This window comes from Acyrthosiphon pisum, chromosome A3 (assembly GCF_005508785.2).
Source record: "Acyrthosiphon pisum isolate AL4f chromosome A3, pea_aphid_22Mar2018_4r6ur, whole genome shotgun sequence".
Lineage (NCBI taxonomy): Eukaryota > Metazoa > Arthropoda > Insecta > Hemiptera > Aphididae > Acyrthosiphon > Acyrthosiphon pisum.
In genome coordinates, this window is record NC_042496.1 from 6,719,635 (window position 1) to 6,741,298 (window position 21,664).

At 28.8% G+C, this 21,664-nt stretch overlaps 1 protein-coding gene across 1 annotated transcript; it reads right to left on the minus strand.

Annotated features, from left to right (window-relative positions):
- Positions 1 to 3,218: 3,218 nt before the first annotated feature.
- Positions 3,219 to 21,272, minus strand: LOC100159349 (G-protein coupled receptor Mth2). The gene is made up of 6 exons (XM_001951593.5): positions 20,669 to 21,272; positions 14,839 to 15,325; positions 11,214 to 11,292; positions 5,182 to 5,360; positions 4,302 to 4,467; positions 3,219 to 4,115 (listed from the first exon to the last, which is right to left on the minus strand). Exons 1-6 carry the CDS (start codon positions 20,975 to 20,977, stop codon positions 3,896 to 3,898), a joined length of 1,440 nt encoding a protein of 479 aa, XP_001951628.2. The 5' UTR covers positions 20,978 to 21,272; the 3' UTR covers positions 3,219 to 3,895.
- Between the last annotated feature and the right edge of the window lie 392 nt (positions 21,273 to 21,664).

Below are 21,664 nucleotides of genomic sequence, written 5' to 3' on the forward strand. Positions count from 1 at the left end.
GACTGGATCCCCCACACCCGCCAACTACATCGTTTCCAGTACATATTATCTTAGTTCATGGTTTGCACAGAGTTGATGGAACTAGGTCACGGTTCCTGTCAGGCACGGATCCAGAGCAAAGATCTGGGGGGGGGGGGCCCAAAAATTTTTTACAACACATACAATTATAATAAATTAATATCCTTTATTCTTAATAAATAGTAGATATTACGTATAATAATATATTATATTATCAGACATATATTATGTGATTTGAAATATAGTAATATAGTACGTTTTAGGATCTGTAGAATTATAAAAAAATATGTCTGAGGGGGGCTTTTTTTCATAAGCATCAAGTCATCATTACATTCGCTTATTGTTCAATTATCTATATATTATGAACAGATTGTAAAATAAATGTTTGATTAAAACAAAATGGGGAAGTAACTGGTAAACCACTCGGCGGGAGTTATGTGTTTCCGCCAATAAAAGTAAGGAAACCAATGCTTTTAATTTTTAAGCAATATATTTACATATATACTCGTTTGTTGTGGTAATGTGGTGTACTGGTATGTAAAAAATATAGTAATGTAACATGTATAATAGCAATGACATTTGTAAGTAATTGCGAAGACCATAGGTACAACAATATATCATAATAAAGCAATATAGTAGGTACCTAGTACCTACATAATATTATTACATTTAGTATATTATTCTATTTTTTTTTATGTACAATATATTTATATATACAGCGAAAATCCTCGAAAAATTATTGTTAATAATCATCAATGACGGAAGCATATTAAACTGTATAATAGTTTATTTATAATTCGCACATAACAATTATCTGACAAATGTTAAATTCTTGTTATTTTTGTTAGTGACTGAATAAATGATGACATTTCTAATATAATATTTTCCTGCAATACCAATTAAAAAATGTATGGAAATCCGAAATAATTTATGTCAATTACGCATTTTTATATTGTCCTTCATTATTTACCCAATTATTTACAATACATAGGTTAGTTAATGCATATTATATACCATTAGTTTTTTATTTAGTGTTGTACGATTGAAAACGTTTACCTTTTTTGAGTTTTTAGTAACACGATTGAGAATGATTCTTCGGCAGATCAAAGAAACAATATTTTATACACCTCAATTATACCATATATATTTATTTAGACTTTAGAACATAATATAATTATGTAATATAAAATAATATAATTTAATTATAAAATTTGACTTCTAATAAAGATCATTAGATATTAAAAAAATGGAATGAACATACCTAACATTTTATTTTCGGAACTCAAATTACCTATTATCTTTTTTTTCCGAGTACTCAATTTCCGAGATAAGGTCATTTGGGACGCAATTTACCAAACCCGATAATTTCTACTCGAAAAAATATACAGGTAAAAAAATTGATTTGTAAATTCCATAGACATAATATAAATATAATAATATAATTTATATTATGTCCATGGTAAATTCTGTCAGGAAACAATGAATACCTATTTTTAAACCAAGCGTTCTGTGGCTATACGAGTATACGACGCAAAATACAATTAGAAAACAAAAATAATGAAATATCTATGGATGATTAATATTGATTATGTAGAAAACGTGGCTCATTAATTTGGGGATTTTGATAAAAAAAAAATAATATAGAAGTGATTTGATTTGATTGATTTTAAATTTTTATTTTAGATTATTGGATGATTATATTTTGTTTTGTCTTTATCATTATAATCATTACTATTTTTACGATTTTTATTAATTATATATGACTTATAATTATGTGGTAATTGTTGACTTATTATGTGAAATGTACATTTATATTAATTATAGTTATAACTTATTCACAAATTTGTATATTCACAATAAGTAAATACCTAGTAATAAATGTATTCTATAGTATAATTCTACTTAAACCTATTATATTTTATTTGTTACATAATGTCAATATGTTACATTATGACTGTCCGTTCTATCAAATAGGTCTGCGCCCATAATGGGTACAACCGTTTAAATTTACAAATAAATAAATATTAAAAACTACTTCGTAAAAATACACAGTTTTGGTTGAAAAATACAAAAAATCTAACTTTAAACTTTTAAACTTAATTAAGTAATAAGAACTTTTTACTTATAGGTAAGATGTGTTTATTAATTATAATATTTTTTGGGCGGAATTTACATGTATCTTTTTTCACCTGTAGTTTTTTCGGGTGAAATTTGTACTATGTGGGTACCTACCTTATTTTACCTGTAGTTCATTTCGGATGCAATTTACCATTTTCTGGTGGAATTTACATGCGCTAAAATGAATAAGGCGAGACACTTTTCGACCAAAAACGTACCCTTCCCTTTTCGGCCGATTCACTTTTCGACCAAAAAATTATTATTAAATAATAATTATAAGCCTTTATGTAGAAAAAAATTATTTTTGTTAGTTATTTTTAAATATATTAGTAGGCTACAAATAAATAATGATAATAATTTCATATAAGTCTTTATATTATACATATAAAATAATATTAAAAAATATATAAGTTGTATAAAATACGAAAATATATAAATGATCACGTAATAATATTTATAAAAATTATTTTTTGTCAATAAAATATAGAAAACTATGATAATAATTACAATTCCTGTCATAATTAATTTTTTTTTACTCACTTTTGTTAGCACTGTTTAAGTTAGGTTGCTGGTTCACTACTTTTTAAAGTAGTTGTTTGAAACCAACTTAACAAAATCATTGTGTAGTATATTAAACTTCTTTTGGTCGAAAAGTGAATCGGCCGAAAAGGGAAGGGTACGTTTTTGGTCGAAAACGGCCATGCCCAATTAATAATAATAAATACATTCATCACTCAGCTCAGAATCTAGAGACACTATAACGTTACCTAATTTTAAATGTGAAATTTTAATTGATTCTTATTTTTATTAATAGTAATAATTTATTTTTTATTTACTATATGGGCGTATAATTATTTAGTTTACATAATTTTTAATACCTATACAACTTTATAAACTAAATTATTGAACAATATAGGAACTTTTTTGGTGTGTATGTGTATGTTAGTGTAAGAGTTTGGTACTGTAGTAAGACCCTCTCTTAAAATCCTTTGTTCATTACCTACTCTTTTTTTTGTTTGGATTAAATATAATTTATTCCAATTTAGAAAATATCTTATATAATAAAACATCTAAAATCTAAATCATTGTTATGTATGTAATATATCAATAAATAATAATTATTTAATAAATTATTATAATAATATGCAGGTAACGTAACTAATATACAAATCGCGAAGTAAATATATGCACAATAGTCAATAAGTAATAATTTATAATATAATAGCAATTTAATTTTTTCAGTGTTCCTGATTAATATATGACTAGTGAAATTATTATTAATTATAAAAGTACATATTAATTATGTTTAATAATTATTATAAATATTCTCCTATACTATACTAATATACTATTAAAATGCATTAAGGTTTATTAATAAAATGTAAATTATACATGCTACTAGCTAACATGACATTATTTATAAATAGTGTAGGCACCTATGTGTGACTATACTTTTGGAACTAACATGGAATAGCATTTAAAAAAAAAAACTCAATTCTAATCAAAATAATAATTGTGGTCAAAAGCATAAATTAATGATACATTTTTAAGTTTAATATAGTTGTTGATAAAAAAATGAAAAATAATTATAGCTATTTTATTTTCATTACACAATCATTAAACTTTAAAATCTTGTAATTGATTATTAGTTGAAGTTTTTCCGAAATTAGTGGACATTTCAACTGCATCTTTATTTTTGGCATTGGAACTATTTGCAGAGGTGGTGCTATTAGTTGTTCTAGTAGATGCAGTAGATGTCTTAAAAAGTTGAAATTGCGGACAAAGTTTTTTGTTTAATAAATTTAAAAACACGTTTTTTACAAACAAAAATTAAAAAAATCAACACTCCTTGCAATGAGTTCCCGATGTCTGTAACGTACCAATATTTTTCAGAACCATTCGAACCTGATGCCCATGATATAATTTCCGCTAACCAAGTGACACCCATGACGATGAATAATTTCAAATACAGCATAAATCTGAAATACAATATATTTCTAATTTCAAACATAATTTTTAAAATTATATTTGTATCAAATTCATTAAGTAAGTAAATATCATAATTTCTATTGCTATTAATATGACCATAAGTTATTGTATAGATACCTAATGTAACTATCAATAGACAATAGAACAATTTTATCTGTACAACTTTCAGTACTTACCGTTGTTTTTCATGGTCCACATTCCTACGGCTTTCAGATCCATTGAGTACTCTAGCATCCTTCATGTGTTTCACAATCATTATTGCCGTATGTATAAACATCAATAGATTACTAAATAATAGAATACCAATAGGACCATAAAAATATAACAACGTGGCTGTAAATGCTAAAATATAAATTTATAAATAATTAAATAACAACATGCCTAAATGTTTTTTTCAATTAAAATGATAACTCTACCTATATGTATATAATTTAAATATATTCTAGTAATTCAATAAAGGGAATAACTGATTTTATTTTATTTTAATACCTATGTGTTAAAAGTGCGTATGCATCTTTTCAATAAGAATAAATAAAAATATTTTCTATTTAGGCTTATATCGTATTTTGTTTTGAAATCCAAAGAAAAAAATGCTGATAGAATTTATGATAGAATATATTTATAGAAACGTGAGTTTGAAAATGATAAATTTAAAGTCAAAAAATTGAATTAGTCCTTTTTGAGTATACCCATCACAGTCATCATAATATAAGTTACAAACTTGAACCAGTTTTTCTTTTTAGTATCAACCATATTTTATGTACTTTCTAACAGTATAGGCATACCTAATATGGTTAATAATATAATATAATATAATATAATAGCTATTAAAACAACTACCTATAGTTTTTAAAACAATTTATTTGTAATTAATAATAAATATAAGATTTTGATTTTGATTACAAAGCAATTTTTTTAAAAAAAAATATTAATATACATAGCATGTTGTAATAGTGATAAATATATTTCTCAAATGATATTATGACTTCAATTATATTCGTTTGTACAGAACTCAGCATGATTTAAATATAAATAACTGTCATCAAAAGTACTTACATGCAAACCAACAACTCCTAATTCCGAAGTCTGGACGAATTGCACTAGCTGGTAAGTATTCCTCCGTGCCATATGTAATTATTGTTATTAAAGCGGTACCTCCCCAAGCATAAATGGAATAGATTATAAACTTTTTTGCTTCATGTTCTTGTATATTTCCTCTTAATGGTCTAAATCCACTAAAAAATGTAATACATAAAAAATTTAATTATTTAAACATTTTGATGCTTATTTATTTTATTATTTTTAATCCAAACGTAATTTCTTGTATAGTCAATTTAGATGTCTATAGTCTATGCTTCATTAATATTTATTTTAGTACCTACATAATAATTTTTTTTTCAAGTTTGAAGTATTTATCAAATTTTTAAAAAAAAAGTTTAAAACAATAAAATATGCAGTTGTTTCTATTTACCTGAAAATGTAATGCAATATCGAATATAATAAATTCGGTACTTATCGGCTATCGCGACTACCATATAACCACAGAACAATACAGAATAGACACTAGATCCGCTGATCGGGCCTCTATTGGCTCTATATCTCTACAGCCTACGGTATGAAGTATGCGACTCTAAAAATATTATAATGTTGTTATTTGACATTTTTCAAATAGTTTATAATAGGGAAGGACCAAATATTCGGTAGTTATTCGGTATTCGGCCTATTCGGTCAATATTTTGGGATTAATTTATATTCGGCTATTCGGCGTATTTTATTAATATTCGGTCAAGAATACAATTTAAGTACTTGATATTTAAATTTTTAAATTAAATAATAAAATCATTAATCACTAAAACCTTGTATAATATTATGATCTAAGACAAAAGAAACAGATTATTACCCAGAAATGCAGAAAAATTGCTTTTTTTACATAATAATCTTTTGAACACCAACGTAAAATTTAAATTTTGATATAATATATATTGTATAATTCAGTTATAGGTTTATTATTTATTTTGTACCTTTGAACATTTGAAAATTGAAAGTTCATCAATCATATCATTAAGTTCATAAAACGTTAATTTGATTATGAAAAGTTATCATATAATGATTAATAATTCAGTTAGTAATATGAAAGAATCTCATACTATATTATTATCTGGTCATTGTATTTTATAATTAAATTACATATATAGGTTTATTTTGTACTTATTAGTTATTACAATTTACAAGTTTGTACTTTGTAACCAATACATTTTATAAAGTGTTGTTATTTGTTCAACTTTTTTTTTAGATATTGTATTTATAGTTTATAAATGGTTTAAAATTTTTGGAATAGTCCAAAAATACATTTTATAAAATATTATTAAGTGAAATCGATTAAGAAAAGCTCTCATATAGTCATATTATAATTTATAATTAATTAGTAAATACTAAATACTAAATAGTAATATGAAAGGATCTCATACTATCTTGTCAAAAATTAAAATTATAATTTATAATAAATACATTTTATAAGTTGTTATGAAATAAAATTGTTTTTGAAAAGTATATTGTTGTACGTCTTTAATCAGTTTAATCTTTAATCTTTACAGCTTATACGTATGTACTATGTAGTTATGTTACTAGTTACTATGTTTGATATCAATATTCTTTTTAATATTCTGCACCGAATAACGCCGAATATTCTGTGCCGGACCCCGAATAATATTAATTTATATAACATTCGGTATTTTTAGGTGTAGAAAACAAAATATTCGGTTTTCGGTTTTTCCAATATTCCTAGTTCAGCACATCACTAGTTTATAGTTAATATATAATATTAACATGAAATATTTAGTTGATAACGTGTACCCCTGAGACTGTGTTCAAGGCCACAATCACCCAATTTTGCCATAGCCCATAGCACACTGGGCCGGCTTAATTTATGGGACGGGCCACCGTTGGAATAACTGAACATTTGAAGATATTGTCTACTACCATATAAGTAGCCTGTGACGTTAAACGCCTAAAACGAATTTTTATGACAGTGTAATGATTATCTGTGATTATTTATCTTTGGTCTTCTGAAATATTGAATTTTAATTTTTTTAAATATTTTTTTTTATGAATCAAAAATCTCAAAATACAGTTTTGATATTTAAGTATTAAGATTTATACTAGTACTAGCTATACAACCCGATTACACTAAATAAATCTTGGTTTTAGTGTACAAAAGCAAATCGCACGGACGTTGGCGTACTTCGCTTTGTAAAATGTTTTGACATATACGGGCTACCACAAGTTGCTGATTAGATTTAACACTCGGTAGGTATATTTTTATTGTGATTCAAACTAATCTCAAAACGTTTATGATATTATGTGTAAGAACAATATCTGAAATTTTTGTAAAAATCACTCCAGTAGCTTTTTAATATATAAGCTACAAACATACGCATTTGTTAAAAGATATGGTTTCTTTAATCGATGTCATTTAAAAGTGACGATTTGATGCATTATTTTACCTCGTCTGCCTGAGTAACCGATGACAACCATTTTAAACACACACAAATATAAATTTCTTCTAATTTCTTCTATTACTATTACTATTTGTAACCAACGGTAAGCATTAATAAACAAAAGAAAATGTTTGATATCCATCGTGAATCTCAAAATCCTAGAGTGAGCACATTTTCAAAATGAGAAGTTTGGAAATGGAAAATCATTACTTAGTGCACCCTTACATGGTGATACGAAGATGCCTTGAAAATGTCATGTGTCTAACTTAGCTATTATATACATATATTATAAATAGAAAATTAACACGTTCACGTCCGCGTATATTTCAGAGGTTGCGCCTACCCAGCCGCGTAAATATTGATAACATGTTTATCTGCTATACACTATTCATATTGATAATTAACGAATTTATAAGCATAAAAATGCCGGGAAACCGAAACCAGCTGTTTTTTGTTGTTCTAATACTTATACTGAATGGCCGTACTAAATATAATAATCGTTCGCCAACAGCCGACTATTTTATATAACATACCTACAAAAATAATTATTGTGATATGACGACTACGGGTCGTCATTTGCTGGGCGCGCCCGACATCGGATGACCACTATGCGTCGTTATCGGCGTTCAATGAATAATTTTTCTATAATATTGTATATAAATGTATGCAAACATGATCAGTGTGTCAAATCAAAATATTTGTGAACACTGACCAGTGACTATGATTGAAATCGATACAATAATAAATTGAATTGTTTAATGAAATAATATATTTGTAGTTTGTGAGTGAAGCGAGCGGTATTGTGAGGGTGGGGGGTTGAGCTTTGGTTAGAATTGAACCACCTTATTTTACTAAACTCGGTGTAACTGGGTTTAGGCCGTTTAGTTTTGTAGAATACTGGGCCGTTTACGTCCCAGTCCGCCCCTGGGCCTGACATCCTCCTAATAAGAATTGTTTACAATACATTGTGTTAATTAATTCTTTTTTTTTTTAAATTTTTTAGGTGTATAATAATGTAGACATGTAGTTATGTAGTTTAAATATTCAAGGGCGTTGGGGGGACGGGGTATGTTCCATTGTTCCCTGCCGATATTATTTATCATACTACATGGTATGATATGGCGGGAGTTCTAATATACCTACACGTTATATTACCTTGTAATGTCATAATATAATATACTTTCTGTATATTATTTTATTTAACATGTTAACAATTTACAACTTTTGAGTTTTGAGTTTAGATAGCATCTCCAATTACATAGCCAACAATACTAATTATATTAAATACATAATAATAACGAATTCTATATTTCTATAGAATTTATAATGAATAATGTAAGTTAACTACTTACCATATACATCATATCAAACTATACATAAAACTAGAAATAATTGTGAATAATGCATATCAAATTAAAAATGTATTAACTGTTAATAGTTAATTATGTTAATATCATTAATTTATTTCAATACTAAAAATAAAATATTTTAATATTATAGTTACTCCACACACAGTAGTACCTACTGATATTGTAATTTGTCCAAATATTATTGTAGGTATTACTTTAAAACGATTCACTATATAGTATATAGTATATAGTATAACCCCGCACCACTCCACTCCGCTCATCTAAACTTTGAATATTTATAACTCATAAACTACTCGCCCCAAATTCGATTTTCATGTATCAAAATACTAAGAAAAATATTCTGCTTTGGAATATAAAATTAAAACCCTATGTTATCATTCAAAAAAGTAAAAAACTTAAAAAATTATAAGGACGAAAAATATTTATAAATATATAGTTTTTTAAGAAAAACGTTATTTTATAAGTGACTTGAAACTATGTAAAAAAATATTTTCAAAAAAATTTACACTTTTTGAAATAATGAGTGTTCAATGATAAAAAAAATCATCCGGTATATTGTGTGAGACAATATCAGAGTTACCGAGTTCTACGACGTTTGAATCTCTTCGAACCAAACAAAAGTTAAAAGAGGTCACTTTTACGGTACAAAAAAAATATTTATTGATAACAAGACAATATTAGTGATGAACGAGGAACGGATTAAGATATATCCGTGGACAGCCAGTATAGACAGGCCCAATTCACGTTTCCACCAGGTCAAGATAGGTGGCACTATAAAGGCTATATATAAATTCTATATATAAAAGCTCTCTAGGTGACACTTTTTGGTTACTGAGTTACTCTGATACGTTACAAAATACGCATCTATATATTACTACTTAACGGGCTGCATCACTGCGCCATGTCGACTCACGAATTTATATTAATGCTTTTGGTATAGGATGGGCCGGTCTATAAGTAAAAGGTCTACGGTGGATAGAGGCAAAAACTTTTATCATATTCAGTATTTAGGTTACCAGTGTTGTTAACAACCACAAAATTATGATGATAGTCGCATGTCTTATCACAGCATACAGAAGTATTTAAAATTTCAACGGTGGGCTAAAGCTACCTCGATGGCTGATTTACGGTACCTATATTGAAAATTTAAAAATTATAGAAGGTAATTATTATAATATAAATGCAAATTTATAGATAAGGCTATAAAATGTACCCAAGTAGTATATTACATTGTTGTTCCCACCGCCAAGGTTCTATAATTTTGGCCACTTGCCGACATTACATGAATAAAATAATAAATAATGTGTATATAGGTATTCATATAGTTACATTCTTAATTGTTTACGATAAAGAAAGTAAACATTTTACTTCCTTAACAATTAATAAAAATATAGAAATTATTAAACTGAAAATTCTGTATTTCACATTATACACTCAATTATATGAGTTAATTTAAAATAAATAAGGATATTCAACTGGTCTAGAATCCACCCCCCCCTCGCGAAATCTTCCATTTGTAATTTATTTTAATTAATGTATTATTTAGATTTTATTCATGGATAATTAAAAACACGTACGAATGTACATCTGTGCAAATTGTTATTATGGAATACAGAAAACCGCCGACTAAATAAAATGTATCATTGCATATTTTATCATAAATTAAAAACAAATTAATTTACAGTCTTAACGATATGTGTATAATATTACCTTTTATTTCACAGAAATACAATATAAACTATTACCATTTACCTATATCTTAATCTGTTAATCATCATGCCTTGTGGACTGTGGTTGTACATTTTTTAAGATTCATTTTTGTTTAAAATAAGTTACACTAATACTAAGACATTTGTTAACAGTGACAACTACAATAATCGAAGTTAGGTTTTCGATTGTTTCAATTTTTTAGTAAAGTAAAGTATTATAAATTTACCACAATCAAGAGGAGATAAATAGCACCAGAAAATGATAGCAACGTAATTCTTAAATAGATGATAATATATTTAGTAAAAGGGTATTATATAATATAGCCGACTAATTCGTAAATGTATGAGATCTGATTTATTTATCTATCTAACATATATATAGGTACCTACCTATAAAATCTAAATAACGTACAAATACAAACTGAGCGAATCTTTTTTCCCCGGATATTGTCTGCAAGATTCTAGACCAGTCCGACAGAACCTACACCCCTCATTAAACAATATTTTATTACCTGAAAGTCCACCATAAGTCGAAACACATAACATTAAGCCAGAAAAAACTTGCCAAAAAAGAGAATTGAACAGCATACGCTGAAACAAAGAAAACCCACAAAATTATGTCATTAATATTATATACAAAGTTATCATCACTCACATATTATCTATTAATACCTATTGAATTTATTCAAAATCTGACTTTTGAAATTTTTAAATAAAGGTACTTTAAGACCATACCATTTTAAATTCTTGGATTTTTTTGTAAGGACTACTATTAAGGCGTATTGTGGTAATACAACTTCTGTTTTTATATGAGACCCCCCCCCCCCTTAACTGTGTAAATTATTTAGTGGATCATTTTTTTTAAGATTTTGATGTACCTACCTAATTGAAATTTCGAACGAGTTGGTTCTTAGGTATTAAAATGTTTATTGTAAGGATAATTAATAGTCTTTAAAAATATAAAATATGTAAAATTGGATACTTGGACCATTTTTACAATTTATATTTATTGATAGATTAATAACTATAAGTTACTAAAATGTTCAAAATTCAATTCATCATAGCCAATTATCATGGACCTATTGTCCTTAGTTCAAAAAGTTAAATAAATCAAAAACTATTCGTTCTAATTTTGATTTTGATACGTCAACATTTTTCGAAAAATAATCTGCTAAATAGTTTACTGTAGTATAGGGGTTTTCGTTTGACAAATAGAACTCCATAGGACACTACTCCTTTTAAGTACCTAGTACAAACGATATCAAGAATTTGAAATAATGATTATTGATTATAATAATAATGTTTATTTAAAAGTTCAAAAATTAATGATTATTAATTATAATGTTTATTTAAGAGTTCCAAAAATCAGACTCTCAATGCTTTATTGAAGAAAAAAGAGTTGAGCATGGTGGAGAATCATATTAAAATTGTATGTAATTAAATTAAATATTGTTGGTACAACTTAAATAATAATTATTGTTTATTTCATTCATTTCTGAAAATTACCTAATTCTGAATGTTTTTATTTAAAAAAAGTCTATTCTATAGACGTATAATTATTATTATCAATTAAAGCAGCAACGATCACTACTATACGCGTGCTGCGTGTAGGAAGTGTACCAAAACATAGTTGAAAAAATATGTACCGATTAGCGACTCTCCAAACGCCAAAGATTGACTGGGCCCATAGGTCTTATCATTAAATTTGGGTACATTTTTTTATATGCATATCAGTGTAGACTGCGAGGATAAAACAAGATAAACAAACAAAAACATGTATAAATTTAAACCAAAATATTGGTACCTAAATTCAAAAAATATATTTTTTTTTATTGAATAGATTATACAATTTAAATATTGAATTGTGCATTTATCACTTAAATTAGATTTCAGACCGACAACTGCACCGAGGCACTGTGCCAAGATTCGGGAAGTCTTGGTTTTATCCATAAGCGTGCGCACAAGGGGGGCCAGGTTGGCCGTGGCCCACCCTGCGAGACGTACCGAAATTTGTACAAATAGTAGTACATGATCTAAACATTACGATTTTTGATTTTTTAAATCATAAAACATTAAATATAGGTAGGTGAACAATTTATACTCAATGATAATAAATAATAATTAATTAAATGTCTTTAAAAATAAAATTGATATCATATTACCATTGCAGATTGCAATGTATAAGTATGTAATAAGTATTTATTTAAAATTTAAAACTGTGTTGACAATTAAAATATTTCTAATTTAAATTTTAAAAAATATGTTTCTGTTTTTTATCATAATATGAATGATTTGTGCCTTAAATAGTGGGTGATTATGAGTAAGCAAATTAAAGTATGTAATATTTTAATTATTTCTTCCATCAGAGTTCAGGTTTCTTAATTTTTATTGACTTGGCCCACCCTGCCACAAATGTCTGCGCACGCCCATGGTTTTATCACGAAGGTTAATTTAACTGAGGTACGAATTCGATAAGGTAACAACATACTTTGTATAAAACAACTTCGCTTTACAAAAATCACCAGTCATTGACCATTGGTGTCAATACAACTACTATACCCACACCTCGTAGTAAATATTTTGAATAAGCATATGTGTATAACATTGTGTACATGAATTATTTGATTTTAAGAAACTACCCAACAGTAGTATCTACTTATGACGCGAATGATCGTAAATGTTAGATTTAATTCTCAAACACAGTTTTGGCACGATCATTTATTGTTAATAAAAACCATTTGGATTTTTATTTGATTATTTTATTTTATTTCATTGTTTGGATTACTCAGTCCTAAAATAAAATACTAAAAAATGCCTACTTAAATATTTATAAAAACATACATTACACATTATGAGAATATTTTGTTGTCTGTTTTTATCGATATAGGTAATGAACGCATATTTGGCCTATTTTAATTCAAGAACTAAAAAATATATTTAGCTCTATATGCTTTAGTGATTTTGTAATAACTCTATTTAAAACTAAAATTGATAATAGTTATTTTAACAGCTTAAAAAATCCATTTATTATATAATATAATATATTCGTTGAAATAAAATAAAAAAATTATGTGAATTTTTAAAATAAACTGGAAATCATCTAATTGTTGTCAAACAGTTAATTATTATGATGTGTACCGTGAATAAGACCTTGGTGTACATGGAGCTTTAAACTATTGTTTTCACACTAAAAGCTATAATAGCCTTACCATTTTCACACCTTAATAGTTAATTTCCTGGAAAGCTACTATTTTCTGCCTGATTGGTATTAACAAATTAATTTTTGAACTTATTTGTTATTTGTTTTCAATAATATATTTTTCATCAAGATAATGTTAAAATAATGAGTTGTGTTAAAGTTTTATCGATCGATAATTAATATGTTACCTAGACTTAAGATTTAAAGCATTTAAACTGTACAGTTTTTGTGTATATATGTGATAACTGATAATATAGAACTATATAGTAATAGAAGTTAATTTCGTGTACATTATTTTATAGGTATTTATTGTAATTTAATGATTTTTTTAAGGATTCAAATGTTATTAGTTGTTATTTTCACATAATATCCTTTTGAATCATATACCTAGATACATATTATTGAAGTAAATCGTATCTATAATGTTTAAATATATGTATATTAGCTTGGGTAGCTCATTGCTCATAGCTTTGTAGGTACATTCATTTTCTAAAAATAATAATATTAAAAACAAACACAAAGTACCAGTGAATTTTACCTAATTAATACATTTTATAAGTGGATTTTTAGCCATTAAAAACCATCCAGCTCTACGTATGTACATGTTTGTCTGAATATTATTTTATGTCCATATGTAGATAACAGTTATTATTGCGTATTTGCGTGTTACTATTATATTGTATAATGTTATTGTAGTTAGGCATGTATTTACTTGGTTTATGAGGGTTATGTTATTAGATAATAATGATAGTTTATTGTGTTAGCAGATAGTATAATATGCTGCTTAAATAATTTTAATGAATAAATAAATTAATGTGAAATTCAAAATGTGTACATTAATATAAAAATATGTTAGTACAAATAATATTTTTATTGCGTAAACAAAGTTTGTTGGATGAAGATCATAAATTAAAAATAAAATAAAAAGATTTACTTACCTAAAAAAACACACCATTCTTCATTAACAGTATTGGTAACGAATTGAACAGTTATTAGACTGGTGTAGGCCACCATTAGTGTTGCTACATGACACATTAGAGACTTTCCGTGCAAATTCCGCAAGTCTCTAATAAGCGCATAAACGAGGAAAGTTGAAAACAAAAATGGTAGCGATAGAATCATTCCGATCGTATAAAATATATTTCCGCCTGTTGCTTCGTTTTCCAATTCTGGAGAACAAACAACTGGTAACGTTTGAAAATTGTCCGTGGAAAATGATTCCAAACAAAATTTATCCGGTGGAGCAATAATGGCTCCAGATTCATTCAGTAACCACCCCGTTTTGGTTATTTGGAAACTATCAGTTTTATTCAATGATGGAGTCAATAGGTATTTGTCACCACACGTCAGTTTTCCATAGACTAGATGGAACAGGCCCGTCTCATATGCACTGACCGTCCCGTTTTCATTTACAAGCCTTGGAACCTAAAATATAAACTAAATTAATTCTTCAATCTGGAAAAGATATAGTTTCTTAAATTTAATTTCAAATTTGTATATAAGTATAAAATATAAAAAAACAATTTTTTAATAATGTATAGTTAGGCGTCAACGAGTACGTACATGTGGAGAACCAATGATGACCTATTGACCTCAATAGGTTAAATATTCAACCGGGAAGACAATAATAATGAGGATAAGGATTGGATGAGCACGACTAGAGATGTAAGCTTGAAAATTTTTTTTTCATTGAAAATTTCTGAAAATTTTCAACCTCCTTTGAAAACTTGAAAATCTTGAAAAATTTTTTTTTGTACTTTTCTTAAATTAATTAATTTTTAAGTTTAAATATATTTAAATACTTTATAAAATTACTGTTTCATTTTTATTTACATTGTAACAAGAATAACGTCAGAGTCAAACAAACCACTTATAATAAAAAAATATATAATTTGGGTAAAATTGAGAAAGTGACTCAAACAATAAATTACCTCCGTTACAAATTGAAAAATCAATAATTGTAACAAAACGATAATACACTCATAATTTATACTGAAGTAAAAATACAAAATTTTTAATAAAAGATAAAAATGCACATTTATTTCCAAGTTAAATATTATATATTGATATAGGTATATATCATATGTATTTTTAATTTACTATATTATGTTCATTAAAATAATACCAACATTATATTAAAATGGGTAAATGGTAATAAAATTATATATTTTAAAATATAATTATGAAGGTTAAATATACTACCACTATATAATATCAAAAGATTTATTTGATAAGAAATTAATATGATAAATTATAAAATTTTCAAGATTTTGAAAATTTTCATGAAAATGTACATCACTATGCACGACATATCTCTATATCAGGCGTGCCGCAGAAGAAAAAATGACTAAAAATAACTTATTTGTATAAGCCAGATAATCGATAATCAATACAGAAAGAAACCCTTGATACGATCAAGCAAAGGTTATCTTGTACATCAAGACCAGCTGAGTTAAATAGGAGTATGGTCAGAGTAGAAAACTCGGAATATACGATGTCTGATAATATATACCCAGAGAAGTGGAGATTAATGGGAAAACGTGGAAGTTGCCTAAATTAAAACAAAATAATATTTTTTTAAAAACCGGCAGGCATACCTAGATGTTTTTAAGTTATTGTTATGCATTGCATTATATTATATTATAAGTACCTAGGTAGGTATATCCTTAAGTCCTTACACACAGTACACTGCATATATATTATAATAATTATATCCCTATATAGTTATATATATCCCTATAATATACTATATTATGTCTATATAGTAAATATTATAATCTTAAATAATATTATAATAATATATTTATTGCACTTCAATTAAAGACTTTATTAGTTTTTATATATTTAACTAAAATTCATTTTATGGATTCTTTGAAGGTAATAATTAATTGTTTTTGTCCCCTATATTATTTAATTATCATACTTATAACTATTTTTTAGTGAGCAATAATTATTTATCCCTACAGTTTTAAATACATCAAATAATTAGTTTGATGAATATGTTAATCAGTGTTGACGTTTTGAATATGATAAGTGATTACCTAATACTCAATAATCTTAAAAAAAAAATCAATATTATGAATGAACATAATATAAAGATATAAATAAAGATATTATGTAATTACTAACAATTAGATAATGTGCAATTAATTTAGCAAACTATTTTTACATATGGATTGGCTGATCTTTATTTTCATTTAAATTTGCTAGATTATTAAATATTATTCATAGGCTCAGCACGTTCATTCTCTATTTTTACTACGTTAAACTATTTCCCATAAATAATTAAAAAATGAATATTTGTAAATCTCATGCAACACATTTTGCTTATCGCCCATATATAGTTAGTCATAACTAATAAAAAACGAAATTTGCATATATTATATTGTTACTTCAGACTATACTTATGAATTATGAGTTGTAACAATTGTGTATAATTATATAATAATGTTTGGGTGTAGGTCATAGGTATAAATGTATCATAAACAAAACTCTTCAGTATTTGAATCTATGGTTCAAAGTTAAATTTAAATTAATTTTACGCATTGAAGAATTCTACCCACCCAACTTGGGGCGATGAACCTCCAAAATCTGTTTACTATTATAATACACATACAATCAAGAATATCTTGGTAAAAAATTAATTTGAAAACTAATGGCCTAAGTTAATGTTTTTATAAAGCTTAGCTTCTAATTAGTAATCATATATCATTAATCATTTTTATTAATTGAATACACGTATGCAATAGAATATTTGTACCTAACTAGTAACTAGGTATTTTAGTATTTTGTATAATATTATGTTTTCTAGAAAATAAAAATAAACCAAGGACAAAATGATACGCAATTATTGAGTATTTAGTTTTAATATTTATTTATTGTTCGTAGTTTTTAAAATTGGATTTGGCACACAATTGTTATGTAATATAGGTAATTTTAATCAGCTATGTCAATTGTCAATCAGTAGGTATTCGGGTGCATTTCTACGCTAAAACGATGTTGTTTATTATAAATATCAATGTATTGACGTGTAAAATATTATAAAGATAGATATGGAAAACACATTTTAATGTGGGACAATGGCGTAACGATCCTTCCATACAGTACACAAGTATGCTGAATGCCTATCAGTGGTTAAAAATGTTTTGAAATTGTATAATGCATTTACACCATTTACTAGTAAACATGTAGCTTTTAGTTTTCACAAATTACATAATTTCGAGTCTTCATAATATAAATCGTGGGACTATGATATTATTATGGTATCACACCTACGTAAAATCTTCAACAAAAATTTTAGAACAGATTATTACACATACTTCTGACGATATTGTTATTATTCCTATTATTGCTTATGGTTGCACGAAAATGCGATAACCATAATAATATCTCCACGCCATAATGGTCGCCAATAAAATGGTTTAATCCAGTTTTTATCGCACGAACGAAGTGCAACGATTTTGACCAGCCGGATTTTAATAATATTATTTATTTATATTAGTCGCAGTGTACATACGTTTGTATTGCTATTTTGGTGGAGATTCCCGCATTTACAAAACTAATGGATTTTCCCCATTATAGTTGTACGCTCAGCGGAACACGTGTAGCTGCGGTAGTTTAAAATTGGAGTGAATCGACTTCTTAAATTTAAAGGCAATCTCATCGGTTTTTTATTGTATTTTAATTTTAAAGCGAGTAATGAGTATTTTTAGATGTACAAAGCTGTCTGCACGTCTGCTGAGCCCCGAGCGTACAATTTGCTATGTTACTCACTTGTAAGACGGAGACAACAATTAATGTCGGTGTAACGTACTAATATTATATAATGCGTATATTAAATAATAATATTATATTCACGATTTAATATGTCTGGAAAAATACACTGATAATCTGAATGCGCAAAACGTAGGACGCCGAGACAAAACAGGTTTCCTTGACATTCGAGTGGCCGCGTAATGCGGTGTAATACATATTTAATACCATAATATTTAATATTATTTTGATACAAAAAAGAAAAAAAAATATTATTATAGTCACAGCGGTGCATTACAGTTATTCTTCAACAACAAAACCGGATTTGGAAGTGGGTAGCGTGAAGGCCCACTTGTTATACAGCCCTTCGACTTTCCGTTGAAAGTTTCTACACGGTTTTACCGGGGACCTTTCGATCATTCGGACTTACCGGGAAGTAGGTAATCAATTTCGGTCTGGAAAATTTTGTATTTCCAAGTCACTTGGAAATAGAAAGTCGTCAATATTATATTATTATATAGCAATACAGGTGCACTCTGAAGACTTCAGCGGACGGTCATCGAGCATGTATTAGTCCTGTCTGCGGCGAAGACATTGGATAGATGGACTACCTATTCAGTACTGGTTCGGCACTGATACGGATGGTCCAATTCGGTTTACATAATACGTTGTTTTTGGGACTAACTATTTTCTTTTTAGTCTCCGAAGATATACGCTATTATATAGAGCCTATCTCAGGGATGGATTTACCCATAGGTCACCAAGGCACTGGCCTAGGGCGCAATATTTTTGGGGGCGTAATTTTTTAGTTAATTTCTACTTTTTGATTTTTTATAATTTCATAATTCTATTTACCTAAATTTATATTTTATATTAATTTTTTTTCGCATACAACTTGTATGAAACTGGAGAATGGCTTATGTAGTCACGTCACAGTAACGTTTTAATTTATAAGCTATAATAACCTTGCCGTTTGAGTTTAATCCTGCGACCAGCGCGCGCCGCCACCGCTAGAAGTTCGACATCGACCCTCGACGAGGCAGTTGCCGGCGTTGCCTATGTTAATGCATGGGAGATGGTAACGGGTGTGCGGCGTAAACACGTACAATATTGTGAATGGCGCATGCGCAAAACGCCAACCAAGGCGGTCAAATATACTGCCTCGGGCCGCCGAGTACATTACTACATAGTACATTGTATATTATAGCCGCTCTACTAGCTAGGTGGGAGACAGCTCGCACAGTGCTTAGTGGAATGACCCGCCTCACCCCGCACCCGGCACCACAATTAGAATTCTGGAAATCAGGTGTCTTGATAAAGTAATTAATAATAATAAATATTGCGACGACGCGCGACGCTGGCACTGTCGCCCGTCACCAGCTGTATAGTGCATACTGCACACTAGAGAGCCTAGATAATATTATCTAAGCTCTCTACTGCACACTGCTCCGAAATTTGCTAATCAATTACGATTATAGAGACTAGAGTACTCAGATAAATGGCGCAAAATGATTTAATTATTGTACAAGTGCACAAATGTACCTATGCAAAATTGTATTAATATGTATTTGTTTAGTTGGTATGTATAAATATAAAAATACCTAAATACAATTTTTATAGTTTTGTTTTAGTTCATGGAACATTACTCCCCCCCCTCCCCCCGTGTGAGCACGCCAATATACGGGGCGCTAGTGTTGTAATGCCTAGGGGCGGAAAAATGGTAAGTCCGCCTCTGGCCTATCTATATTGGCTTCGGGGTCAACAAACATAATATTATAGACTATGAAGTCATAGCGGTTTCAGGTGACGTCACCGTCGCGTTTACTGCTTAGGATATACTGAAAGGACGACGACAGACGTTTTATCGTAACTATTGAAAACCAAATAACAAGTACATCAACAACAAACGAAAAAATTCCGGATGGATCCATATTACATGTACGCTTAAAAAATAAGAAATCTCATACGGTCGTCTCGCATAATAATCAAGACCTTAACCGGTTACTGCATCCCTACCTCAAACTTGACGCCGAGCGATGCGTTGAGCTCCGAGCATTTCCCTCCATCTACGTACGCCCAGTTCTCCGGGCAGCACTTGCGGATGCACGCTCCCGTTTCGCACGTGCACAGGACGAAACCGCCGCCCTGGACCGGACGGTACGCGGCCGGCGTATACGATTTATTCGGCTCCCCGACCCACAGCACGTCGTTCACCTGGTAAGCGTTTTCGGGCGCCGGTCTGGAAACGTTCATCGGGCACTGCTCGTTGGCAAAGGCCGCGGCCAGCAGCAGCGGAAGCAGCCACGGGAGCGGACGGCGGCCCATCTCGCATGTGCCTCGGTGTGACGGGACGAATAACAATCACGCGAAGAAGAAGTCGTCGTCGGTAAACGACGAAAACGAATACGACGAATAATAATACGAGTTAGTACGATGGAATAATAACGTTTTGCCGCAACACGTGTCGATCGGTCGTGACGGGCGCGATGCGACTGTTTAGTGTTTGGTGTGCCTGTTGAGTGCTCGCTTGTTCGCTGTGCGGATTGCGGCCCGCGCCGAGGAAGGAAACCGTCGGCCGCGCGTATTTGCGTGATACTCGCCGCCGCTACGATAGCTACACAAAGAACGATGCGATTATAGTTGTACATTTTATAATAATAATATTATATTATAGCGGAGTAACAATGATTGCGTAATATTTATTTACAATGTCACTATATCAGATATTATCTACATTCGTGCATAGTAGAGGCCTCATTCCGTACTGATGACTGTGATCTATCCGTAGCCTTTATTTAGCTTATCCCTTGTCTGGCCGTATGACAGTGGCGTATTTAGCAGGGACGGCGGGGGGTACCAAATTCTGAGACCATCAAAGGGGCGCCGTCGCTAGAGGTTAAATTATTTTCAAAATGAAGTTATAACTAGCCATATATACACATATCATAATTGTATAATTGTTTTTTTTTTATTTTATTGGATTTATTGAGAAATTATATTAGTGTTAACTGA